The 25,674-nt window shown below is 51.1% G+C and overlaps 1 protein-coding gene, 1 long non-coding RNA gene, 1 other non-coding gene and 1 pseudogene across 17 annotated transcripts in view; 2 read left to right on the forward strand and 2 right to left on the reverse strand.

Moving 5' to 3' along the window:
• Window positions 1–17,442, forward strand: RNF44 (ring finger protein 44). 15 transcript variants are annotated; one of them, XM_064596537.1, is made up of 12 exons: window positions 1,277–6,842; window positions 9,764–9,851; window positions 11,738–11,889; window positions 12,067–12,286; window positions 12,703–12,870; window positions 13,291–13,464; window positions 13,563–13,724; window positions 13,815–13,939; window positions 14,262–14,349; window positions 14,438–14,559; window positions 14,702–14,801; window positions 14,995–17,442. In XM_064596537.1, exons 3-12 carry the CDS (start codon window positions 11,783–11,785, stop codon window positions 15,055–15,057), a joined length of 1,329 nt encoding a protein of 442 aa, XP_064452607.1. In that variant the 5' UTR covers window positions 1,277–6,842; window positions 9,764–9,851; window positions 11,738–11,782; the 3' UTR covers window positions 15,058–17,442. The 15 variants fall into 15 exon arrangements, with proteins under 15 accessions (XP_064452610.1, XP_064452608.1, XP_064452607.1 ...); XM_045900630.3 differs by lacking the exon at window positions 9,764–9,851 and adding an exon at window positions 7,320–7,630 and having other exon boundaries at window positions 1,278–6,842; XM_064596535.1 differs by lacking the exon at window positions 1,277–6,842 and adding an exon at window positions 6,857–7,630.
• Window positions 16,652–25,674, reverse strand: part of LOC135365410 (uncharacterized) — a 14,470-nt gene continuing 5,447 nt past the window's right edge. Inside the window, exons 2-4 of the long non-coding RNA XR_010413190.1 lie at window positions 25,252–25,329; window positions 18,163–18,335; window positions 16,652–16,780 (exon numbers count right to left, since the gene is read on the reverse strand). This is a non-coding gene — a long non-coding RNA (uncharacterized LOC135365410). The remainder of the gene's footprint in view (window positions 16,781–18,162; window positions 18,336–25,251; window positions 25,330–25,674) is intronic.
• LOC123861529 (mitochondrial import receptor subunit TOM7 homolog) lies at window positions 20,243–21,082 on the reverse strand (annotated as a pseudogene).
• TRNAQ-CUG (transfer RNA glutamine (anticodon CUG)) lies at window positions 23,283–23,355 on the forward strand. The gene has a single exon. It is a non-coding gene; the product is annotated as a tRNA-Gln (tRNA).

Below are 25,674 nucleotides of genomic sequence, written 5' to 3' on the forward strand. Positions count from 1 at the left end.
GAGGATCAAGGCTCCTTCCTGGGAGCGGGGGATACCCGGCCTGAGCAGGGAGCGGCCCGCTCTGCTCCACGTGGCTCTAGCGATGGGCATAGGCGTCCTGTTGTCACTGGAGTCTCCTAACCTCCGAAAGAGGTATCAACGCTCCCAGTTCGAAGACGAGGAAACAGGCTCAGAGAAGGCACCAAAGCGGGGAACCAAGATCTGCTGCCCGCAGTCTTTATTACCGACCCTGCCCTCCTCAATCCGAAGCCGGGGGAGCGGGATAAATTCTACAGGAAGCGAAGGTTCTTTGAACGGCCACGGAGTCGCATTATGCTCCCCATTTCACGGTCGAGACAGTCAGTCACTGGTCCAAGGTCACGCGGGCACTAAGTGCGCCGCTAGGATGCGAGGCCCTGGGTGCTTCACCCTTGCGCACCCTTTGCCGCCAGACGCCGAGGGGCGTGGCCTAGAGACGCCCCGCCTCCGCCACCCTCCGCTCTCGCGCACTTGGTGCAGTCCAGGTAGTTCCACACGCGCTCCAAAGCGCGCCCGGGTGGTGAGGTCTGCGGACGGTTCCACTGCGCGGGGCCAGAGGGGGGGCCGCGGCAGGCGGCGCTCAGGCCGCAGCGGGACCGGGACCCCGGGCTGCAGCGGGAGCGACTCGCCGGCCGCCCGGTTGGGGTGGAGCACAGCCGCGGCCCCAGGTAACTCCTGGCCCGACCCTGCGCCATGCGCCCCAGGCGCGAGGCCAGCGAGGACGGAGCGATAGGGGGCGGCCGCGGGCTGACAGAGTAGCGCAGGGACTTACAGCGCGGCCTCTGCCTGCGTCTGCAGTGCCGAGCTCGCTCTCCCAGGACCGGGAGCCAGAGGTGCTCCGCTCATCAGTCCGCCCGCTAGGTCCGAGTATCCCAGTTCGGGGACACCTTCCCCGCTCCGGGAACTACAAGTCCCAGAGTGCCCTGCGCCCCGCACGTGACCCGACCGCCGCCCCCCCCCCCCCCGGCGGGTTCCGGCTTCGGCCGGGGCCCTGCCATCAGGGAACTGGAGCTGAAGAGGTGCCGCAGTCTTTTGGCTTCGTAACTTCCGCCCAAACATTTTACCAGCGCTCCTGGTGCCAGCCGTTGGGGAGCCGGAGTTTCCCGAGCCCTGCCCTGGAGCGGCTGCGGGACCGGGGAACAGGCCACTACACCCCCGCGCCGTCGATACAGCTTTCAGGATGTCAGAACGCCGGGCGGTCCAGAGAGGGTCTGTGTCTTACCCAAGGTCACATAGCTTCCGTTGCCTAAGGATCTCTAAGCTCGAATCGAGCTGCTGTCGGGGGGGTCAGGGCGGTGGTGTGGACAGGACGGAGATAGGAAGCTGGCCCTCAGAAGGAGAGAAAATGGGGAATTCGGTTGGACTCATCCCCCGGGGTGTGCCAGGCGCCCGCACTCCTGCAGCCCCCGGTTTTCATCTCTGGATGTGATAGTACCTGCTCCCACCTTTGCAGACCCTGGGAATTACAGTGGCCAGAGCTGCAGGGGGAAGGGAGTCAGAAAGGGGAGCCCCTTCCAACACCGTACCCACAAAGCTCGCACATTCAAGTGCAGACCCAGACCCCGAAAGTTGCGCAGGCACCGCCAAAGATGCGCACGTAGTGAGAGCCCCTGGTGACTCACTGAGGTAGGTACTGTCACCTCCGATTTACACCTGTCCAAACTGAGCCTCAAAAAAAGGTGGTGACTTCCTCAAGATCACAGAGCTAATAAGAGGCAGAGTCAGGTTCCAAGTCCAAGCCCAGACAGGCTGACTTCAGAGGCTCTGTATTTATTTATTTATTTATATTTTTTAAAGATTTTATTTATTTGACAGAGAGAGAGATAGCGAGAGCAGGAACACAAGCAGGGGGAGTGGAAGAGGGAGAAGCAGGCTTCCCGCTGAGCAGGGAGCCCGATGTGGGACTCGATCCCAGGACCCTGGGATCATGACCTGAGCCAAAGGCAGACGCTTAACGACTGAGCCACCCAGGCGCCCAGAAGCTCTGTATTTAATCATCAGTGTGTGCCTGTCCTCAGTAGCCCTGTAGGGGCTGAGTATCAGTGGTGCGCGCTAAGTGCTCAGTAAATGTCATGTGTCACTACTGTTGGCCTGATTTTACAGGTAAAACTAAGGTGGAGAGAAGCCAAATAACTGACCCAAGTCAGAACTAAAGTACCCATGACCTGAACCCCAGACCCATGACCACCTTAACAGACGCCCTGCCCTACCCCCATGTGCACAAACAGAGCCACTTCTTTTTAGGGGAGCCAAAGCTTGGAGCTCAGATGTGAGGGTGGTGTGTTCAGGCATGTCCTGAGCAGAGAGGACTTGGCAGGGAGCCCATCAGCCCTCCATGCTGGGATGTGAGGCTCTGGGCTCAGGTCTGCAATGCTCTGTGGTAGTAGCTGGGAGGTCTGCGTCCCACGCTGGCTCTGCCAGGCTGTGCCGTGTGTCCCTGGGTGATCCCTCAATCTCTGTGCTCCGCAAGCTCCACCTGGGAAGGCTACTGAGCCCTGTATCTGGAGGAAAATTTGAGGGGTCTTAGAAGAAAGGAGTGGGGTGCTTTCTGACCCCGAGGGAGGAATGGAGGCAGCCAGCTGTCCCAAGTTCTTGGGTAAGGCAGGGACCGCAGGGCCCAGCAGGAATCCATGACCCTCCCCCTTCCTGCCAAAGTGGAATCCCTCCCATCTAAAGAGGAGGCTTGGGTCTGGAAGCTGGAATGTAACATCCAGGGCTTTGCACTTGGAGGGGCTGGGATTTGAATCCTCTGCTGCTCATCCACCAGTCCTTGAGCCTCCATGGTCTACTCTTGCCTTGGGATATCTGTGCTTTTGATTATTGAGCAACCCTTGGGGACTCTGTTTTGACATTTGTATCGCATGAACCAAACTTAATGTGAAATTAGAATGTGATCCCAGGTTTGCCCCTTGATGGCTGAGTCATCCCCCCCCCTCACCCATTTCCTCATCTGTAAAATCCTGGCACCTAGCTCTTAGGTCGTCAGAGGACCAGTGAGGTGATCAGGATGGCACTTGCTTAGACTGTGCAGGAGCCCCTAGAACCCTAATTTCTCCACAGAATCTCACTGCAGATGCTTGCATAAGAATGAGCCGCCCCCACCTGTGGCTTCTGGAAACCCACTGGGCCACACTTCCGGGATCTGAGGCAAAGGAGGCACTTCCTGAACCACTTTGCTCATCTATGAGATGAAAACAGAACCTGTCTTCCAGTGGCAGGGGTGGAGTAGGGTGGAGTGATGAGAGTGAGGCACACGGTAGGTGTGCAGGCCACAGCAGCGCATTGGGGTTCCGAAGCAGAAGACCTGCAGGTGAACCTGAGGGGGGTTTCACAGGAAAGCCCAGACTTCTGGCTTCTCTGGAAAATCTGGTAAAATTGAGCCTCCTCCCCACTTGCTCTAAAGTGATTCTGCTTGTGCCTAGGAAGGTTTTTCAGATCAGGAGGAGATGTATTACTGGCCTCTGGCCCTGGGGGCACCCTGAGGGGCTGTGGGTGTTTGCTGAGGGCCTCCCAGGGGAGTAGGCCGGAGCAGGGTGTTCCCAGCCCTGTAGCATCAGAGGTGAGAGTCAAACTCAGAGCCCCTTCCTTGGGCATCCGCTACCCAGTGTGAGCCAGAGCCTACTGGGGCGGGGGAGCAGTCCCAGAGCCCATTTCCTGAGGCAATGTGGTAAGGGCCCTGCCACGTTAAGGAAGCCAGAGCAGCTGACTGCAGAAGAGGGCTCAGGGAGTCTTCGTGGAGGCAGGAGGCAGTCTTGGACCTGAACCCCAAAGGCTGAGCAGGGTTTTGCCAGAGTTAAGGGGTGGTGAGGTCATTTTAATTAGAGTCAGGACAGTCAGAGGTTCGGTAGCTTCAAAGTACATGACTTGATTGCGACTGGAGAATTGCATTTGGAGGGTGTGGGAACGGTAAGGTATTCCCACCATGGCCTTGGGCAAGTCACTTCATTCCTTGAGCCTCAGATGCTCACCCATAAACTGAGGCCTTCCAGTGAAGGCTAGATGATAGTGCACTGAAAAATGCTGAATCCCCTTACGGAAGGAGACATGAAGCGAAGAGACTGTGACAGGGCTGTATGCAAATTAGATGGTATGAAGTGAAGGCTGGGGTATGTCTAGCCCTGAGTTCAGAGATGGGGAGTTTCAGTACAAGCTGGAGACCGCAGAGCTTCTTGTAAGAGGTTAGATGGGAACAGAGCCCCGAAGGACAGAGAAGAGGACTAGATTGGTAGAAAGGAATAGAGAAGGCATCTCAGGCAGGCAGTCCAGCTAAGTGCAGGTGTGAAGGTGGCAGGCAGGGAAGGCCAGTAGGTGCACCATCATGGTTGTGGGAGGACTGGAGAGAGGTGAGCCTGAAAGGCTGGGGGACGCTGGTGAAGCCCAGCCCCAGAGGCAGGCAGCAGGGAGCCATTGCATGTCCTGTCCCTACATAGGCAAGCAGGGAGTGGTCTTAACAACGTAGCGCCTTCCAGTGAGGGGAGGATTTTCTAATTCCTTTTACATAGTGGGAAGAATAAAAGGTCAGAAGGGATATAGAAGGGAGAGATGATGAAAAGGAGTTGGTTAGAGAACGGCATCACCTTGTACATCCCCCATTCATTCTCATGCACACGTAATTTTAACCAATGGATAGAGTTGGGCAGGGACTGCATCAGGAACTCGATCTCCTGTGCTTAGTTATCTGCAGAGTGCCCCTGGGTACCATCTGCAGTCATTGCATTGCTGGCTGCACAGCTGCCATGCAGTAACCGATTGTTGCTGGTCTAAACAAAACTTGATTAAGTATCTCTTTTCCCCAAACTTCCTTGTGGATTGTTTCCATTGGATACCTTTCCTGAAGGGGGATTTCTTACTTTAAGGGAACAGAAATTTTTATGCCTTAGAAGATTTAAAACATACTCTTTCACAGTAATTTTTAAAAATTTCTTTAAATTTTTAAAAAGATTTTATTTGAGAGAGAGAAAGAACAAGTGAGGGATGTGGGGCTCAATCCCAGGACCCTGGAATCATGTGAGCCAAGGCAGACGTTTAACTGACTGAGCCACCCAGGTGCCCCCACAGTAATTTTCTTTATTGTATGGATTTTTTTCTTCTTTTTCTCTTTTATTATTATTTTTTCACCGTGATAAGTGTACTCTTTAACCCCCATCCCCTGTTTCACCCATTCCCCCACCCAGATTGTACAGGGTTTGGGGTTTGTTTTTTTTTTTTTTAAGATTTATTATTTGAGAGAGAGAACGCAGAGGGGAGAGCAAATGAGAGTCTTAAGCAGACTCCACACTGAGCACGGAGCCTGACGCAGAGCTCACTCTCACAACCCTGAGATCACGACCTGAGCTGAAACCAAGAATTGGAGGTTTAACCCACTGCGCCACCCAGGCACCCTGTATAGAGTTTTTTAAAAAGAGCAAATGTACACAAGCATATACAATAAAAAGTGTATCCTCCTGATCCCATACTCTTCCAGTTCTCCCTGAGGACACTTGTTAGTTTCCTGTATATCCTTCCAGAAGTATTCTGTGCAGATACTGTATATATCCAATTTTCAGAAAAATGGATACATAGTTACACTGTTCAGCAAATTGCTTTCCATGTTTTATTTTTATTTATTTTTTTAAAGATTTTATTTATTTATTTGACAGAGAGAGACACAGCGAGAGAGGGAACACAAGCAGGGGGAGTGGGAAAGGGAGAAGCAGGCTTCCCGCTGAGCAGGGACCCCGATGCGGGGCTCGATCCCAGGACCCTGGGATCATGACCTGAGGCGAAGGTAGACGCTTAACGACTGAGCCACTCAGGTGCCCCTTCCATTTTTATTTTTAAATTTGGGGTTATGAACTACACCAAAGAAGCATAGAAAATGACACCATCACACCCCCAGTAGCCCTAAACAGGTTTAACAAATGTTAACATTTTGCACTGGCATCTTGTTTAGGGAGGTAGCCCTATGTTAGTGCAGCCCCATGCGGAGGAGTCCAGTTATTGATCATATGCACACATGATTCTTTTCAGCCTGTGCCCAGCTCTTGGATATTTAAGAGTGTTACTGATTTTTTTTTCTTAAATAATCGATGTGGAGGTAATACCCCCCTTTGTATAATGCTGCCCCGGTATGAAGGCAAAGGGGAACGAAGCTTGGCTGTAGTTTCGGTTCAAATACCTGTTCAGCCACCCTTCATAGCTGTGTGACCTGGGGTGAGTGAGTGACACCCCCCCTTGATCCTCTTGACCCATCTGTAAAATGCTGTAGTAATCCCTACGTTTCATCGCTGCGGGGAGGAGTACAGTAGGAAACTGAAGATTTCTTTGGGCTTAGTTTCCCAACACTCTTAAGCAGGGAGCCCTCCATGGGGGAGACCAAGCTCTACTGGCCACGCGCCGAGAGCTACCAGAGCGCCGGACAACTGCAGCTCCTGCTTCAAACTGTTCCCCGCCCCTTTCCCGGGCCACGCTGGGGGCGGGGCGGTTAAATGTCTCTGTGGCGTCAGCGCAAGCAGGACCAATCCCCCTGCCCCGCAGGCGTTAGCTCGTTTGCGTGGGTTACCCGCTATTGGTCCGTTGGGCAACCCAGGCCGTCCCAGCTTTTTAAAGCTGCCGCGTAGTATAAACAAGGAGATGCAGGGCGGCCAGGCCATGATGTCATCGCGGCGCGGTAGCTCTTGGGGCTGACGTCATCTCCGGGGAGGTTGCCGACCCAAGGCTGTTAGAGCCTTCCTAACCCAGTTGGGCTGGCTTAAGAAGGCCGCTCCTGCCCCGTCGAAGGTCAGTCCCATTGCACTTCAGTGTCCCAGGCGGCGCCCCGTCCCCGAAGAGAAGACCATGACACAGTAAGTCCGGGCTGCGGCTCTCCTAGGGGGACCCATTTCTCTGGCAGGGAAACTGAGCCTCAGAGGCGCGAGTGTTTCGCGAGTTTGCATAGCAAGTTCGAGTTGCAGCCGGTTGTCCTTGCCCACCCCGGGGTCTCCCATCTTTAGCTCAGGCCATGTGGCCCCGCCCCTTGCTTGTGATGACGGCGGTCACTTTAAGTGCAAAGGTGGGGGCAAGAAGGAGGTTTTAAAGAAAATCTGCCTTCCAAGATGGCGTCCCGTTAATCACGTGCCGAGTCGCGGTGAGTGATTGGCTCTCATAGTCCCCGCGGGGCGGAGCTCTTGGCGGGGCTGCCGCGGGCAGCAGCCGGCTACTGTTTGCTGGAATCTCCCGGCGCGCCCCCGCGAGCCCCCCTCCCGCCCGGCGCGCGACCCCGCCGCTTCGAATGTTGTGAATCAAATGTGGGGTTTGTTACATTCCGCTGCCGCCGCGGACAGTTCTTAAAGGGCCAGCCGCCTGCAGCTGCGCAAACCCGGCCGCGTCCTGCGCCGCCTCCCGCTCCCGGAGGGCCTGGGCTGAGAGAGGCAGACCGCGCGTGGGCCTCGCGAGGCGGACGCCGGCGGACCGACAACAAAGAGAGAGCCCCGGAAGGAGCTGGACTGCACCCGGACCGGGGGGTGGGGAGGGGAGCACATTGTTCCGCAGGGCGGGGGCTCTTAAAGGGTCCAGGCAGCCCCCCTCCCTTCTGTCCAGCTTGGCCGTCCTAGATCGGGAACAAAGGAGCCAACGTGTGGCCTGGCGGCCGAAGGTGAGTAGGGGCTAGAGCCCCAACTCCCTATTTCCTCATCCCTGGAACTCCTGTCCCCCTCCCTTGGGACTGGGGGCTGTGATCTAGCTGGCTCCGCAGGGGTTAATCGCGGGCGGTCCAGAGAGGGGACGGAGAGACCTCTAGAATCGAGGAGGATTCCCCCCAACCCCCCAAGGCCAGGTCGAGTCTTCCTTCTCCCGGGGCTGAGTGCCGCGGTTGGAGAGGAAGGAGCCGCCCCCTCCCCCTGCCGCCGCCACTTCCTTTGTTGTTGCTTTTGTCTCACGCCGAGCACATGGTCCGGGATCCTCGGCTCTTAAAGTCACAGCGCTCTGGCCCCAACGCCGCAGTCTGGCCTCCCGCCCCCCATGTCCTTTCGAGCGCGGCATAAATGAGTGAGGGGGGGGACGTGGGGGTCTCCTCCCCGGGCGAGTGTCTGCACCTTGGCCCCCCATCCCCGGGGAGGGGTGGCAGAGGAAGCTCCCCAGAGCCCCGCAACCTGCGTCTGGCCCGCGTTGAGGAGGGGCCGGTCCCTCAGGAGCACTGGTTTCCTCCCACGCTAATGTGACCACCTGGTTTCTTGCGTCTTGTTCCTTCTGGCTTTATTTGGGCGTTCTAGGAAGGAGAGATTTCCATCCCCATTTCACAGCTGTGACAACTGAGGCTCACGGAAGCGGAGAGATTTCCTTGACCAAGGTCATCTAGGGAACCTGGGCTAGCCGAGGACTCCTAGCTCCGAGGCTGATAGTCCTGTCCTCAACTCCCTCCAGGCAGCACACGTTTGGAGAGCTCTGTTTGCCTACCAGCAGTAGTGGCCTAGCCTGCCCCATGGAGGGAGGGGGGGGGGGCTTCTATCGTGCCTGAATCTACTCAGGCTCTCAGGCAAACATTCCCCCCGGGGCAAATGACTTGGCAAGGGTTCCCTAGACTTGGACTAGGATAGTTACATGGGGCACTGGAAGTAGGGAGTTGGCTGCGTCCTGGGGGAAGGGGTGGATGCAAAGTGTGGTGCCTGCTTCCAGGCAAGATTGGATTTAGGGATGGGACCCTGCAGACCCATTTACCCAGACCTCATTGAAAGCACAGCACAGAGGACTATGGAAAGGCAGAGAAATTGGGGGTGGTCACCTGGCCACCCTTGCAGTTTGACCTTGAGCAAATTGCTGCCTCCAACTCTGGGCCTCACTTGTTTCATTCACCACAATAGGGTTAGTAGTGAGTGCCTAAAACAGAAAACTCTCCATCTCCTTTAGGGACTGAAATTAGTTGGGATTAGGTGGTTATTGGGGGCTACTGATGCTAATTAAAGAGTCAGGGGTTGGGGGAATCTGGACCTAGGTGGCCAGCCAAGGAGAACTAGTTCAGTCTTTCTCTGGCTTTGTGGGCTAGAGCAAGTTACTTCCTTTCTCTGGGTCTCAATTTCCTCAAATATGAAGTGGGTGTGTCCCCTCTGCACAACCTCTTTTCTTAGTAGGGCTTCCAAGAACCAGGGGTCCCTCCCTTACCAGCTGGGGTTTTCCCCTAGGGAGGCATATTTCCCAGCTATCTCCTGCAGAGCTTGAAGTGGCACCTGATTTCTGTTTGTGGAGGTCAGCCTCTCTCAATTTATAATAGTGATCACTCACACCTCCACTTTGCCAATCACCTCTGCCTTTGAGCAGCCCTTCCCAGTCCACTGGCAGGTGGTTATCTGGCTGTTCCATCTTAGAGGTGAAGAAGCTGAGGCTGAGCGGGGAAGTGATGCGCCCAATCCTCAGCCAAGACTCTAGCCAGAGTCGGGGTATCGTGTGTAAACTTTGGCACCATCATCTATAGCTGGAGGCCCTTTGGACTGCTGGTTTGGTTTCTCAGCTCCTTGCTACTTCCTTTTCCTGAGGAATGGGTGTTTTTGAAGGGGCTGGCCAGAGCAGATTCCCATGTGCCTGGGCCTCTGTGGCATCCACGCCCCCCAGACTTTTGCACAAGAGCAGCCATTGAAGCCACTGGGTCGTGTCCTAGTGCACTCACAACTCTGGCTGACAGGCTCTGGACCTCACCTCTCTGGGCCTCAGTGTCCTTACTTCTGAGGGCTGCTGTGAGGACTCAAGATGGCATGTGTGAAGTGTCATAGTTATTACTGTTAATGTTTTTCATCAGCAGGACTGTGGTCTCCCAGGATCTCTGAGGTCATTTAGAGCAGAGGTGCCCAAACCTGGCTGTGCCATAGAAACTGCTGGAGAATTTGGTAAAATGTCTAGATAACCTTGTTCCCCACCCCTCCAAAGATTCTGATCCAGAAGGTCTGGAGTGGCCTGGGAGTTTCTTGTTTCAGATATTTAGGGGTGTACTCTGAGTCTCTCTTGGCCTTTGTTTGCTCGGCTGAATTGTCAGCAAGAATCAGGAAGGCTGTGGGTGTACACATGTGTGTAAGGATGTGCACTCTGCTCACACCGGGGCTTACAAACCTAGTCACCTATGGTGGGCAGGTAGAGCATGGGCATTGGGTGGCCTGGAGAGAAAGCTCGTGCTCCGGTGAGGGGGACCCAGCAGAAACGAGGGCCTAATGGGACCAGATTTTCTGCTTTTGTTTCCTCTCAGGAAAGACCTGATTTTTATGTAATCTCCCAGTTTTTAATCATGGGCACCAATTTCACTCCTGCCAGACTGTGTGATTGGCTCTCAAGTGTACATTTACCACATCAGTGCTGGCCACAAGCTGGTCACTGGGCTCTGTCCGCCCTTCTGCCAAGTGCCAGAGCCCAAGTTAGGCAGGAGAAATGTGAACTCCAGCTCTTACACTTCTGGCTGTGGCCATGGCGAGCTTCCCCTGCAGACTGGCTTTGAGAGTTAGGGTCCAGGCTTGTAAAGCCGAGCACAGAGGAGGTGTTCTTGCCACTGCTAGCAGGAAGGAACAAGGCGTTGAGGATATGGTGCACTGGCTCCCTAGCTGTGTCAGCAGGGGGGTAACACTGAAAGCTGGCTGTCAGAGATGCATAGGAGTTTTGTCAGATGGAGAAGGGGCGGACGGAGGAGGCCTCCCTGTGGCAGGAACAGCAAAGGGCTGGTCCTATTTGATGCAGCCTTCAGCTCTGCAAGGCCTGACAGGTTCCAGAGTTTTCTCTGCCAGGGCCTCATCCCAACCTCTGGAGTTAACAAATGGTCCCCCAGCTTATCCCACCTGGACCCCCAGCTCCTACCAGAGGGAGGAGACCTGCCCCACCCCATTACCGCTCAACTTCCTCCTTTAGGTTCTTGCTTCCCCTTTTTTCTCAGCAAGCCCCACTGCCACTTGGGGGCTGTGTTAAGCCCCCAGAGCAAGGGCCTGGCTGTATGCCAGACTCACCCACCCACCAGTGGCCGCTTCCTTCATTACCTCCTGCAAAGCGCTTGGGCAGGACCCCTTCTTTGCTGGCAGCAGGGTGCAGTGAGAGGCTTGTGGCCAGCTCACCTCCCAGCTTTGACACTTGGGCAAGTCCCTTTCAATTTCTTTGAGCCTCAGTTTTCTATTCTTTGAAATGGACCTTGAAGAGTAGATGAAGTCACATGTGGGTAGGCACTGTGGGAGCTGGTTATGGAAAGAAAGAAAACAAACTGACTTGAATTGGGAGCCCCTGAGGGCAAGAACTGGGTCAGAACCTCTTACCTGGCAGTAGTGGAAAGAGAAGGCCTGACTGGAATCCGCCCCCAGAGCCGACCCAATGGAAGGGAGGAAGCTGGAGTGCCCTCCCAGGAACCCCAGCTTCTTGGAGGTTGAAGTTGTAGACTGCCACAACAGAACAGGGTGCCCTGGGGTCCCCATCCTGAGGGAGGCTTACTGGAGCCACTTGGCCTGGAAGCATGCTGGCCAGCCCTCCTAACTCACCACAACCCTGAAGGGGAACTTGATCCCATTTCGTAGAGCAGGAAACTGAGACCTGGGCTCCCTGTTCCTGATCTGTCATCCCTGATCCCCAGTGCCCAAAAAGAAGGCCAGACCCAGAGTGTACACTGCACATGGAGTACAGGGACGTGATGGATATCAGTAGCCCTTAGAATCAGACTGCTGAAGTTTAATTCTGTCTCCGCAATCCCTAATGGGGCAAGTGCCTGGACTTCTGTGTGCCTCAGTTTGTTTATCTGTTTGCCTCATAGGGTTGTGAACCCTGGCCCAGCCCCTCCACCCCTCTGCCACCCCTGATGCGACCATGGGCTCTGGCAGTGACTAGGTGGCCACCCTCTGCCCCTGTGGGTCAGCGGCGATTCTCTGTAGGACCCGGCACTACCCCGGGCCAGCTCCGGGGAAGGTAGGAAGGAATCTCCTAGTCCTACAGAGCCTAGAGCCCCCGGTACTAGGGCTGTCAGCTTGGGTTGGGGCATAGGGACCAGGGGTGGCAGGGCATAGGGCCCTGAGTGGTCTTCCTTCCCTAGTGGGTAGTGACCTGGCTTCTCTCCATGCTCTCTGAATGAGTGGCTCCCCTCAGTCCTACTGGGGCCTCCTCTCTGTGGTGCAGCCCCGGCCGCGAGGGCCCCCTGGCCAGCCTGCCTGCCCAGGATGAGCGCTTACCCTCCCAGCAGCCACCACCCCGACCACCACACCTCCCTGTAGAGGAGCACCGAGCCTCGGCTCCTGCCGGCAGGAGCCCCCGAATGCTGCACCCAGCCTCCCAACAGAGCCCGTTCATGGTTGATCTCCACGAGCAGGTAGGCACAATACTCATCACCTCTGTTTCCCCACTCTGCTGGCCCCTCCCCACCAGCCTCTGGCAAGTCTGTCTGAGGACCAGAGGTAGCAGAACCCTGATTTCCCCTTAACTCTTTGCATGTTCAGTGAGGCATTATTAGCCCTGTTTTACAGGTTGGTAAATTGAGGCCCAGAGAAGGGAAGGGCCTTCCTTGGGACTACACAGTGGATGAGTGATAGAGTTGGAAGCCCCTCCCAGGTTCCCAGAGGGTTCTCTCTGCCCTCTAGGGCTTGGGACAGGGATATAGGCAGGTGTGTACCTAGGTAGGACCCAGCTAGAGAAGGGAAGGGAGGTGGCCCAGCAGGGCTTTCTCATTTGGGGGCAGCAGCATGGCCGTTTCCTCCCTACACTTCCCGGGTTTCTCTCTACCCACAGGTGCACCAGGGACCCGTCCCTCTGTCCTACACAGTCACCACAGTGACGACCCAAGGCTTCCCCTTGCCTACAAGCCAACACATCCCTGGCTGCAGTGCCCAGCAGCTCCCAGCATGCTCCGTGATGTTCAGCGGTCAGCACTACCCCCTTTGCTGCCTCCCACCCCCGGTGAGTGAGTGCCTCCACCTCCTGCCCCATCCCCACTTGAAAGCCCCAGACATAGGCCAGCAGCAGAAGCAAGCTGAGCTTATGACACCCATCCAGGCTATCAGAGCACCTACCCAGCTCCAGGCCTCAACCCTGCCCAGAAAAGGCATGTGTGCATTCACGAATAGTGAGAGGGCACCTCAGGGTTCAGGGACCTTCCTGCACCCTAGTGCCTGCCTTATAGTTTGGAATTGTAACTATGGGCCTTAAGAGTGTAGTGTCCTGCCTGGGTGGCCTCTGGCAGGGGTAGGAGGGGCCAGAGGGCTTCAGTGGGGACCTCTCGATGGATGGAATGGCCCCTGGCCTTTGGCACAGGCATAGGCCCAACCGAGAGCCTAGAAGAACATTCTACAGCCTCCCAACCCCTCCCTCTCTTGGCAGCTGATCCAGGCGTGTACCATGCAGCAGCTCCCTGTGCCCTATCAGGCCTACCCCCACCTCATCTCCAGTGATCACTACATCCTGCACCCCCCACCGCCAGCCCCACACCCCCAGCCCGCCCACATGGCACCTCTTGGGCAGTTTGTATCGCTGCAGGCCCAGCACCCGCGAATGGTGAGTCTGGGCAATGGGTTTGATGCTATAGGGGATGGCATGGGGGGCGGGGCTTCCCTCCTTACTGACTCTGGCTGGCCCACCCCCGCTTCTTCCAGCCCCTGCAGCGGCTTGACAACGATGTGGACCTGCGGGGGGACCAGCACCCCCTGGGGAGCTTCACCTACTCCACCTCTGCCCCAGGCCCAGCCCTGTCCCCATCTGTGCCCCTGCACTACCTGCCCCATGATCCACTGCACCAGGAGCTGTCTTTCGGTGTGGTAAGTAGCGCCCCCAGCTAGACTCTACTGTCTAGGGTGATCAGGAAACAGGCCCGCTGGGCTGACCTGCACCTGGCACCCCTCTCGTAGCCATATTCCCACATGATGCCACGGAGACTGAGCACTCAGAGATACCGCCTGCAACAGCCGCTGCCCCCACCACCCCCACCGCCACCCCCGCCACCGTATTACCCCAGCTTCCTGCCCTACTTCCTGTAAGTACCAGCACATCTGCCCCAGAGCCGTGGTGCTCTGGTCTCCTGGGACCTCCAGTTGTTGGACCCAAAGGCCCATGGGGTGCTTGGGGCCTCTAAAGCCATCTGGCATCCCCACCAAGCCACACACATTCTCAACACTCACCAGCTGGGTTCCTGGCCCTCTTACAATGTCCTGGGACAAACACTGGAGTCCCTGGTGTGAACGGTGCAGAGCTCTGGGCTTTGTTTCACAGAGGGAGTCGGGAGCAGCTCTGCACCCCCTACACCTACTGACCTTGACCCTGGGCCCCCACACCTGTCTCCCCCCCCCCCCCCCTAGCTCGATGCTGCCAATGTCACCAACAGCAATGGGGCCCACCATCAGCCTGGATCTCGATGTGGATGACGTGGAGATGGAGAACTATGAGGTCCCGTGGAACACTGTCCTGGGAGGTGGGAGCTTGGGGGACCTCCGGCCCTGAGCATTAATGACCCTCCCCTCCTGCCTGGATACAGGCCCTCCTGAACCTGGCAGAGCGGCTAGGAGATGCCAAGCCCCGGGGCCTCACCAAAGCGGACATCGAGCAGCTCCCGTCATACCGCTTTAACCCAGACAGCCATCAGTCAGAGCAGACACTGTGAGTACTGTGCCCCCATCTCCTGCCCCTCTGTGAGCACAGGGGGGCTGCAAGGGGACCCCTTCCTCTAGGGGGTTTTGTGCTATGCAATGAGCCTCCCCCTGCCATCACTGTGGAGGTGACGCTCTCTGCTCTCTCCCAGGTGTGTTGTCTGCTTCAGTGACTTCGAGGCACGGCAGCTGCTCCGAGTCCTCCCCTGCAACCACGAGTTCCACACCAAGTGTGTCGACAAGTGGTTAAAGGTAATGCAGCCCAGGCCAGATTCCAGGTGTTCATCATGTGGTGAGGGAGGGGGGTGGACCTTGGAGGGTTTCCCTTCTTGTCATCATCTAGAAGTCCAGGCTCTGTTCAGGGGTCAAGTCCCAGAAGCAGAACAGACCCAGCTGGGGTGGGGGACAGGCAAGAGTGGAGCCTGATGTGTGGCTGCTCCCCCAGGCCAACCGGACGTGTCCCATTTGCCGGGCCGACGCCTCCGAGGTGCCCAGGGAGGCTGAGTGAGGCCCACAGCTGCCCAGGATAAACCCTGCCCGAAGCTCTGGAAGCTCGGGTTGGGGGGACCTGGGGAGGACGGGGAGGGAGTGGCCCAGGCCTGCCCCGTCATTCCCGCCTGCATCTCCAGAGCTGGTGCCAGGGTCAGCCCCAAGAGAAGCCCCTGCAATAAGCCCCTGCATTTGCCAAGCTCCAAAGACTCCTGCCCCGATCTGCCTGCCAGTCTGCCCACCACGGAGCTGCCTGAGTGTCCCTAACTCAGTCTCCCTCCTGTTTGCCCTCGAGTCCGTCTCCTTTACCTGCCAACCCTAGGAACCAGGGGTCTATCCCCCCAAGCTCAGCTAGGGGAGATCCTCAGCCCCAGGATGGGCAAAGAGGGCTCCGTCCTGGGTTGCCTGGTCTCTTGCACTGAAATGGTATGCCGTCTGACTGGGTGGCACTGACAGGCGTGCGGACAGAGGGTGGCATGAGGCCATTTCCTGAGCCCCAGGCCTGGGTCCTCTTGCTTTGACCCCAGACAGACTCCGGCAGCCAGCCCTACCCAGGCTGCTGTGAGGGTTGGCTCCCTGAAGGACCCTCACCCCAGTCACAACATTCCAGCCCACCCCCAGGCTGGAAGATATCAGAGCCAGCCTCCTGAGCAGATGGGAGACAGGCCCTGAGCTGGGGTGGCCTGTATCCTGAGGGGGCCTGGGCCATGCAGGGGAGAGAGACCTGTGTTCCTGGTGGCCACCCCTTCCTGGCAGTGATGGCGGCCAGACACACGCCCAATGTCCCCTCTCTGTTGTTTTGCATGAACGTGAGGAGCAGCAGTTTTTGTTTATTCATTTGGCCCAAAACCGCGTGTAGGATTTGGGGGTGTGGATTTTTAAATAATTTGTTTCCTTTTGGTTTAATGGGGGATATAGGGACCAACCAGGACCAAGTGCCCAGGGGGCTGGGAATGGTCTGGTGATGCCGCCTGGTCTGCATGCATGTGTGCGGCTGGGGCTGGGCTGGGCGGCTGGCAGTCATGGGTGGGGTTGGGGGGTGGTTTGTGCTCAGCTGATAACTGCCATGCACTGTACTGCACACGTCCCCAGAGCCTACCGGGACCGTACGCTTTTCAGGGCATTTCTCCCTCCAGCCAGGGCCCGTCTCCCACCTGACTGGGCGAGTCTCCTCCAAGGAAGTCCCAGGAGGACAGGGACCAGGGAGGGCGTGGACCCCATCTCCAGGGGCCCCCTCCCAGCCTGAGTCCTGCCCTCCAAGGTCTGGAGGAGGCCCCCTTATAGGGTCTGGCTGAGCTCCCACCTTCTCTTTCCCCAGTCCCATTCCTTTCCTGTCCTACCCCCAGCTGGGGTTGCTGCCCCGAACGAACCGCGTGTGGGGCCGGCACATCCTAGCAGGCAGCCCCTGGCGCCTGCTGCCTCAGGGATGCTCCAACCACCCTCGTTCTCCCTGCGGCGGCCCTGGCTCCCTGCCTCCCCTCAGCCTGCCATGGGGCCCCATCAGCCTGGCCCCACCCCCGTGGAGAACCCAAAGTCTTACTGTATATAAAACTCCAGGTGATGTTTCTATATTTATAGCAGTGTGGAAACCCCACGTGTTTTACACAGAGAACCACCCTCTCCAAACCCCCCCTCCCTTTCCCACCCCAACAAAAGGTTTTCAGAATCCTTAAGGTTCCTGGGGCAGGCGGAAACAGGCTCACGGATTGTGTGTCGGCTGCAGCAATGATTCCAACGAGCAGCTATGGGGGGGGAAACACAACACTTTAAAAAAAATCATTAAAAAAAAGATTTATAAAACAATTATTTAGGATGTTTGTGATTTGCCGACCTTGCTATAGATGCCATGTTACCAATGATTTCCTGTGGTGGGGGCTTGTCATTGTTTACTCTTTTATTTACCAACTTCTGGCCTAGGCATGACAGTGGGCACCATCCCCCAGCCCTGGCTGGGCCCAGCACCTGTGTTCTGTGTTAGAAAGGTTATATATATATATATATATATATACACACACATATATATATATATATTTAATTACATATATATATATAAAAATATATGTAATTTGGGGGGGCCCTGTTCCTTGCACATTTTACAGTTACCTCATTTTTCCCATGTATGTATTTGAGAAAATGCTAATATATAGAGAAAAAAATGGTTCTTAAAGCTTAAATGTGTGGTTTTTTCCATTCCATTGGATTCACATTGGTTTGTAGCATTTAACATAACTAGTATGTTGTATTATATATATGTGTATACTGATTGAAATTTTTAACAGATTTGTACTTTTTTTAAAATGAAAGTTGCTAGTTCTGCTTGACCAAGTAGTGCAATCATTATTTTTTTTAATATTGTTGCTGATTTCAGAGGGATATTCACTAATAAATGTATGATGTATATCAAGTACTGCCCAAGCTGCCTTTGGTTACCTGTGTTCTTTTGGTGGGAAGTGGGGGTAATGTCAGTCTGAGAGTGGGCAGGGGATAGGGATGAGGTGGGCAATAAAGATTGTTCTCTGCTGTGGCACCTTGGGGGTACTTCCTGATCAAGAGGGTCTGCCAAGCCAGGTTAGTGATGACATTCTGGGCCATCTGCTTCACACTCAAATTAGGCAGGATTCTGTTGGCAAGTGGCAGAATTCCATCAAACTGGTTTTAGGAAAGCGTTATTTGTTGGTCTGTCATTTCAGTTCTGGAGGTAGGTTCTGCCTCAAGCATGACTGGATTGGGCTTGAGTATGTTATAAACCAAGGTCTCCTTCATTTTACAACTTTGTTTTGAAGGAGCTGCTTCTGTGTGGTGGTTCTTGGTAGCTCTAGTTCAGTGTCTTCTAGTTTGGCATCATTCCATGGGAAAACCATTTTTTTCCCCTGGAATTCTAATGGGATTTCTGGGATGGAGTCTTGTTAGACCCAATTTGGATTGTGGGTACATCCCTGAGCCATTCACTACCATGCCAGGGAGCTACACCAGCATGATTGGCCTGACTTGCATTACATACCCTCCCACCCACGCCCTACTAAGACTACATGAACCAGAGTCCCTTATCCCCAGGCTCAGTGGGGACTAGGGGCCTGAGAACCACCCAAGGACCAGGTTGGTGATGCGGTTACATTCCTCTTACCCATGATGGTATATGGTGCTGCAAGGATATCCGCTGACTTGTTAGCATGTCAAAGCAACATGATCTGGAGCAGGAGCAGTGAGCTGGGGTCAGGAGACCCAGGACCTGGTGTCTTTGTGATGCCACTATCTGTAGCCTTGGTCAGGTCACTTCTCTTTCAGCCTCTGGATCAACTACAAAATAAGGGACAGTTAGTTGAGTGGTTCTCTGTGTTTCAGAGATGGTGCTATGGGAGCATAAGGGGGATTAAGAAGGGTTCTGTGGTTAAACAAGTTTGGGAAATAACACACTAAAGGTAATAGGAGCCTATGTTGCAGGGCTTCTCTGAGCCTTGGTTATGCTGATGTGTATTATAAGCCTCTAGGAATGGATACTGTGAGCAACACTTCCTATATTGGGCTTGTTTGGCTACATGTAGTGCTCAAATTGCATTCTCTGGGGCACACTGGGCAGTGCTGGACTAGACCAGTGATAGCAACGGAGTTCCCAGGGCCCTAGTCTGAAGTCTAGGGAAGTCTCTAAGCTTTTTTCAGTATTTAAAAAAACCTACGGGAAAGAAGACATGATCTTATCATTTGATGGAAAAAAAACTTGCCAAAATTGAACATTTAGTCATGACAAAAACTCTCAGCAAGCTAGAAATAAGAGGGTAACTTCCTCAACTTGGTAAATAACATCTACAAAAAACCCGACAGCTAACATGTAATGTGTGAAAGACTAGGTGCTTCACCCTTGAGATCAGGACAAGGCAAGGATATCCACTCTCACCACTCCTGTTCAATATCATACTGGAACTCCTAGCCAGCACAATAGGATAAAGCAAGAAAAAGGAAATAAAATTAAACACACAGACTGAAAAGAAAATTGTCCCTATTTATAAATTTGATAACCTATAAATTATCAAAATCCCATGGAGATTTTGGAAATCCCAAGGAATCTACAAAAAAAAAATAACTTAGAACTAAATGAGTTCATCAGGTCATAGGTTACAAGATGAATATAAAAATTAATTGTATTCTATATAGTAGCAATGAACACATGAAAATCAAAATTTATATAATCACTAAAGATGAAACATAAATCTAACAAAACATGAGATTTGTGCATTGAAAATCAATAAACACTGGATGAAAGAAATCAAAGACTTACATAAATGGAGAAACATGGTCATATTCTCAGATCAGAAGACTCAGCAATAGGTAAAGATTGTGATTTCTTCCCATATTGAACTATGGGTTTAATGCAATTCCTATCAAAATTCTGGCAGGGTTTTTTTGGTTTTTTTTTGAGATGACATTCTTCAAAATTTAAATGAAAAGGCAAAGAAGTAGCTAACTTTGAAAAACAAGAATAAAGTGAGAAGACTCACCATACCTGATTTTAAGAGTTGCTGCAGATCTGCATTAAGACAACATGGCAGAGAGAGAGACAAGTAGATCAATGGAACAGAAGAAAGACCCCAGAAACAGACCTGCACAAGTATGGCCAGCTAAGTTTTGAGCTTCAATGAAGGATAGGCTTTTCAATAAATAATAATGTAGTTGGGCATCCATAAAAAATTTAAAAAGGATCTTAAGTCCCAATACAAAAATGAACTCAAAATAGATCATAGATTTAAAGGTAAAACATAAAACTGGAAAACTTTGAGAAGAAAACAAGTGATAATCTTCACTAGGACCTAGAGCTAGGTGAAGAGATCTTAGACATGACACTGAAAGCAATCCATAAAAGAGAAAAAAGTGATAAATTGGACTTCACCAGAAACTAAATGCTTAATTTGCAAGTCACATGTGAGAAATTACTCATATCAGATAAATAAAGAACTCTCAAAACTCAACAAAAGACAGTCCAATTAGAATATGGGCAAAAGACATGAACACATTAAGAGGATATTTCATTTGTTCACCACCATAAGCTATTAGGGAAATGCAAATTCAACCACAATAAGATTATTACACACCTGTAAAAACAATGAAGATAATAAATAGTGACAATATCAAATTCTGGTGAGGATGCAGAGGAACTGGATTTCTCAGACATTGCTGACAGGAATATTAAATAGTACAGCCATTCTGGAATATAGTCTGGCAAGTATCTTTTTAACATTTATTTTGATACAATCTATCATAAATAAGTCAGTAGAGGTTCCACTCTGCCACTGAAGCATCTGTGAAGAGCCCTGGACCATTCAACTAATGAGCGTCTAAAGGACGTCCCATCTTTTATCCCAGCCACCACACACACCTTCCATGTTGTTCCTGTTCATTAATTGCTTCCAAATCCAGATGATCAAATAATTCTTCATCCCCTAAGTAAACTAAAAAGGGTTGGTTCAGACATTCCAGGATCTGCACCCCTCTTAAATCCCAGGTGAATCATGAGAGGAACAAGGCTTCAGTGGGTGGCAAATTGGCCACCCTTGAAGAGCTGCTGCAGCCTCTGCTTGGCCTCTTTGTTCAGCTTCACCATGGCGACAGCCTGGTAGTTTCCTCTAAAACTAAACATATACTTACTAAATGACCCAGCACTCCTGGGCATTTATCCCAGAAAAATGAAAACATGTCCACACAAAAACACGTACACAAATGTTCATAGCTGCTTTATTCGTAATCACCCCAAATAGGGAACAACCTACATGTCCTTCAGTGAGCAAAGTTAAATTGTGATCCATCCAGATCACGGAATACTACTTAGCAATAAAAAGGAACAAACTAGGGGATCCTGGCTGGCTCAGTCAGTGGAGTGTGCGACTCTTGATTCGAGGTCATGAGTTCAAACCCCACATCTGGTGTAGAGATCACTTAAAAAAAAAAGGAACTATTGATACATGCAACAACTTGGATGGATCTCAAGGGAATTATGCTGAGTGAAAAAAGCCAATCACAAAGGTTATATATATCAATATTAGGAGAGATGGAGAATAGATTAGTGGTTGCCAGGGGTTAGGGATGGCGGAACAAGGGTGTGTGTGTGTGTGTGTGTGTGTGTGTGACTATAAAGGGGTAGGAGGGTTAAGATCTTTGTGGCAATACAATGGTTCTGTATCTTGATTATGGTGTGGTTACATGAATTTATATAAGTAATGAAATTGACAACTACAAACACACAAATGGGTGGATGTAAAATATGAAATCTGTGGATTATATCAATGTCAATTTTCTGGTTTTATGTAAGAGGTTATCATTGGGTTACATAAGGGTTACATAAGACCTTTTTGTAATATTTTTACAACTTCCTATAAATCTATATTTATTTCAAAATAAAAAGAAAAAAAAGCCTGTGGAAATTGGATAAAGGCCGACATTATGAATCAGATTAAAATCCTATCATTTTTGTACTACACATAGAAAATCCTAAAGACTCCACCAAAAGCTAAAAGTAATAAAAGAAATAAGTGGCAGAATACAAAATTAATATCCAGAAATTGGTAGTGTTTCTATACACTAATAATAAAGTAGCAGAAAAAGAAATTTAAAAAAAAATCCTATTTACAATCGCACCAAGAAGAATAAAATACTTAGGAATAAACTTAACCAAAGAGGTGAAAGACTTGTACTCTGAAAACTATAAAACACTAATGAAAGAAATTGAAGATGACACAAATGGAAAGATATTCCATGCTCATGGATTGGAAGAATTAATATTGTTAAAATTTCCATATTACCCAAAGCAAGCTACAGATTCAGTGCAATCCCTATCCAAATACCAATAGCATATTTCAAAAAACTAGAACAAAAAATACTAAAATTTGTATGGAACTACAGAAGACCCGAATAACCAAAGCAATCTTGAGAAAGAAGAACAAAGCTGGGGCTATCACAATACCAGATTTCAAGACATACTATAAAGCTGCAGTAATGAAAACAGTATGGCAATGGCACAAAAACGGACACATAGATCAGTGGAACAGAATAGAGAGCCCAGACATAAACCCACAATTATATGGTCAATTAATCTATGACAAAGGCAAGAATACACAATAGGAAAAAAACACTCTCTTTAATAAATGGTGTTGGGAAAACTGGACAGCTACATGTAAAAGAATGAAACTAGACCACTTTCTAACACCATGCACAAAAATAAACTTGAAATGGATTCAAGACCTAAATACGAGACCTAAAACCATAAAAATCCTAGAAGAGAGTACAGGCAATAATTTCTCTGACATCAGCTGTAGCAACACTTTCCTAGATATGTCTCCTGAAGCAAGGGAAACAAAAGCAAAATAAACTATTGAGACTACATAAAAATAAAAAGCTTTTGCACAGCAGAAGAAACCATCAACAAAACAAAAAGACAACCTACCGAATGGGAGAAGATATCTACAAATGATATATCTGATAAGGGGTTAATTTCCAAAATATATAAAGAACTTATACAACTCATCACCAAAAAACCCAATCTGATTAAAAATGGGCAAAGGACCTGAATAGACATTTTTCCAAAGAAGACATACAGATAGGCAACAAACACATGAAAAGATGCTCAACTCCAACATCACTAATCATCAAGGAAATGCAGATTAAAACTACAATGAGGTATCACCTTACACCTGTCAGAATGGCTAAAATCAAAATGACAAGAAACAAGTATTGGTGAGGATGTGGAGAAAAAGCAACTGTTGGTGGGAATGTAATGTAGTACAGCCAACTGTGGGAAACCTAGAGGGACCTAGAAGGTATTATGCTAAGTGAAATAAGTCAGACTGAGAAAGACAAATACCATATGACGCCACTCATAAGTGGAATCTAAAAAAAATTATTAAACAAAAAGCAGAATCAGACCTATAAATACAGAGAACAAACTGATGGTTGCCATAGGGGAGGTGGGTGGGAGGATGAGCAAAATGGGTGAAGGGGAGAGGGAGAGACAGGCTTCTAGTTATGGAATGAGTAAGTCATGGGAATAAAAGGCACAGCATAGGGAATATAGTCAATGCTATTGTAATAGTGTCATGTGGTGACAGCAGCCACACTTGTAGTGAACATAGCATAATGTATAAACTTGTTAACTCACTAAGCTGTACACCTGAAACTGATGTAATGTTGCATGCATGTCAACTATACTCAAATAAAAAATAAATTAAAAAAAATTTTTTTTAAATCCTGTCATCTTGGGACTCCTGGGTGGCTCAGTTGGTAGAGCATGCGACTCTGGATCTCAGGGTCGTGAGTTCAAGCCTCACTTTAGGCATAGAGCTTACTTAAAAAAAAATTAAATATTTTAAAAAATCCTATCACCTTTGGGCTGTAGTTCTGTTCCTTGAAGGTGTGGCAATGGGGGGTGTGGGTGGGTAGAAGGTCATTCTGGTTACCACTGTTCTATCAGAAGCTCTGCCTGCCAGCAACTACAACTAAGCCTGGCCCATGGTAGCCATTTCTTGAAGAATGAATGAATTGGCAGTAAAGTGTGTCTTTAATAACAATTGGTAGAATTGGTAACATCTCTCCAAGCGTTGCACACCATAGGTCCCTGGAGGGAGGAAGATAGAGCTCCAGGAACAGATACTTTCTGTGCCTCGGAACCCTTTGAACTCAGCCTGTGTACTGATGGGAAAGACTTTCAGAGTTCTTCTCTGGGCACAGAAGGTGTAAAAGCTACATACTCTATAAGGGCAGTTTAACTGCCACTGAGTCCTCAGCACCTTGTAGGGTGCTCTGCATGTTGTTTGTGCTAAATAAAGTCATTCAACAGAACTGGCTGTTTCTGCCCAAAGCCATGTACTGTTCTAGGCAGTGGGGGAACTCCAGTGAATGAGACAAAGTTCCTGCCTCCAGGAAGCTGGCATTCCAAAATAGACAATATGTAAGTAAAGAATAACTTCAAATTATCACAAGGGTCATGATAATGGGGTGGTCTCCTAGAGGAGGTGACATTGAGATCAGTGAGACCTGAATGATGAAGAGGAGCTAGTCAGGAGAAAAGCATTCCAGAGGAGGGAAAAGAATGTGCAGAGGCCCAGAGGCAAGAATGAGTTTGGGCAAGAGCACAGGATGAAGTTGAAGAGATGAAGTTGAAGAGGAAGTCAGGGGCCAGGTCCCAGAGAGCCTTATAAACCATAGTGTTTCATTTGCTCTTCAGCTCCCTGAATTGAGGCACGCATTATCTTTGGTTTCCCTTTGGAGGAGCTACAGCTCAGGGAGGCCCCAGGATAGCCCTAGGCCCAGGTAGAAAATGGGAGAGTCAGGATAATCTGGTAGTCTTTCCACTCACGCATTCTCCAAGTCAGAAAACCCACTTCCGAAAAACCCAAAAAGAGGTCTCCTTCAGTCTGTTTCCCCACCCCCCTCCATGTTCCACTGCCACCTTACAACTTCTTGGGATGCAACAGGAAGAGTCTTGTCTCTTCTTTTCCTTTTTTTATGAATGGGGAAACTGAAGTCAGACTGATTGCAGTCCTAAAGATAAACCGCCTTTGTCATTTTACTGGAAGATGGGTGATGTCAAAGAAATGGGGTTCCATACTTGTCTTTCCCTCCTCGCACCTGCCTCTCCAGCTTCCCTAAGGGAGGGGATGGAGGTGGTAGAAGAACTATTATCCCAATCTCGTCTCACTCTTGTCAGCCCCTGCATCTCCCTCCTTCCTTCAAGTCAAACCAGGTTCTCATGGTTTCTCCAACATGCCGTTTTTACCCCCGTGTTATGCATGCTGTTCCCCCTGCTTGGAACACTATTCACATTTCGTGAGTGCCCACCATGTTGACGAGTTGTCCCTCAGGGGGTCCTTCTTCGGTTTTCTTTACTGTAAAACTGTTACTACTTCCTTCATAGTTCCTGCTGAGGAAAAGGAGGCTCAGAGATGGGAGGGGACTTGCCAAAGATCCCAAAGCCAACACACAGTAGAGTTGGAATCAAGGGATCAAGCCCAGGTCTGTCTACCCACCCCTGCAGCCTTTGCCCCTGAACCACACTATGTTGCCTCAAATGCTTTAACTTTTCCTGGTAAGCATGCTCCTTTTCCAAAGTTCAGTTTGAATGTCCCCTCTTCAAGTGAGCTTCCCCAGATCCCTCCCTCAAGCCAGAGCAGGCCACACTTCTACTCTGCTTCCACAGCCCACCATGCAGACGGCTTTTCCCCACACATCTCACCTGTTATGATCAATCCAGCTAGCTGCCCATGTCTCTGCTTCAGTAGACCAAGGGCCATCACAGTCACGTTCCCAGATCCTAACAAAAGGGCATGGATACAGTAGGCATCAGTGAGGGTTTTCTCAACAGGTGATTGAATAAGTGAACAAATGAACTGCGGGGAAGAAAAGCATGTGGGAAGATGATCCCAGTCCCGGGGCCCAGGTGTTTGCACAGGCCCTGCCCTCTCTTTCTTTCCAGTGTCCCAACATAGTGAATTAACTGTTAACTGTCCCATATCCAATGATCTTTCTGTACGAATGATGATTCCTTGAACCATCCCCTCCTTGGCTTCCATAGTTCTGACAAGCTGGGGCAAACCCATTGGCTTCTGCTGTTCTTTCAACCTCAGATCAAGTCTCTGACAGAGAAGTGCACGCCGGG

The sequence above is a fragment of the Mirounga angustirostris genome, unplaced genomic scaffold, assembly GCF_029215605.1.
Source record: "Mirounga angustirostris isolate CCGP_5_RB_7025 unplaced genomic scaffold, mMirAng1.0.hap1 SCAF_7, whole genome shotgun sequence".
Classification (NCBI taxonomy): domain Eukaryota; kingdom Metazoa; phylum Chordata; class Mammalia; order Carnivora; family Phocidae; genus Mirounga; species Mirounga angustirostris.

Excerpts from the sequence above, each read along its gene's own strand:
- RNF44 (XM_064596540.1), top strand. The coding sequence starts at position 11,783 with ATGCGACCATGGGCTCTGGCAGTGACTAGGTGGCCACCCTCTGCCCCT. Across the intron at positions 11,890-12,066 it reads CCGGGCCAGCTCCGGGGAAG|TCCTACTGGGGCCTCCTCTC; the intron begins GTAGGAAGGAAT and ends GGCTCCCCTCAG. Across the intron at positions 13,725-13,814 it reads AGGAGCTGTCTTTCGGTGTG|CCATATTCCCACATGATGCC; the intron begins GTAAGTAGCGCC and ends CCCCTCTCGTAG.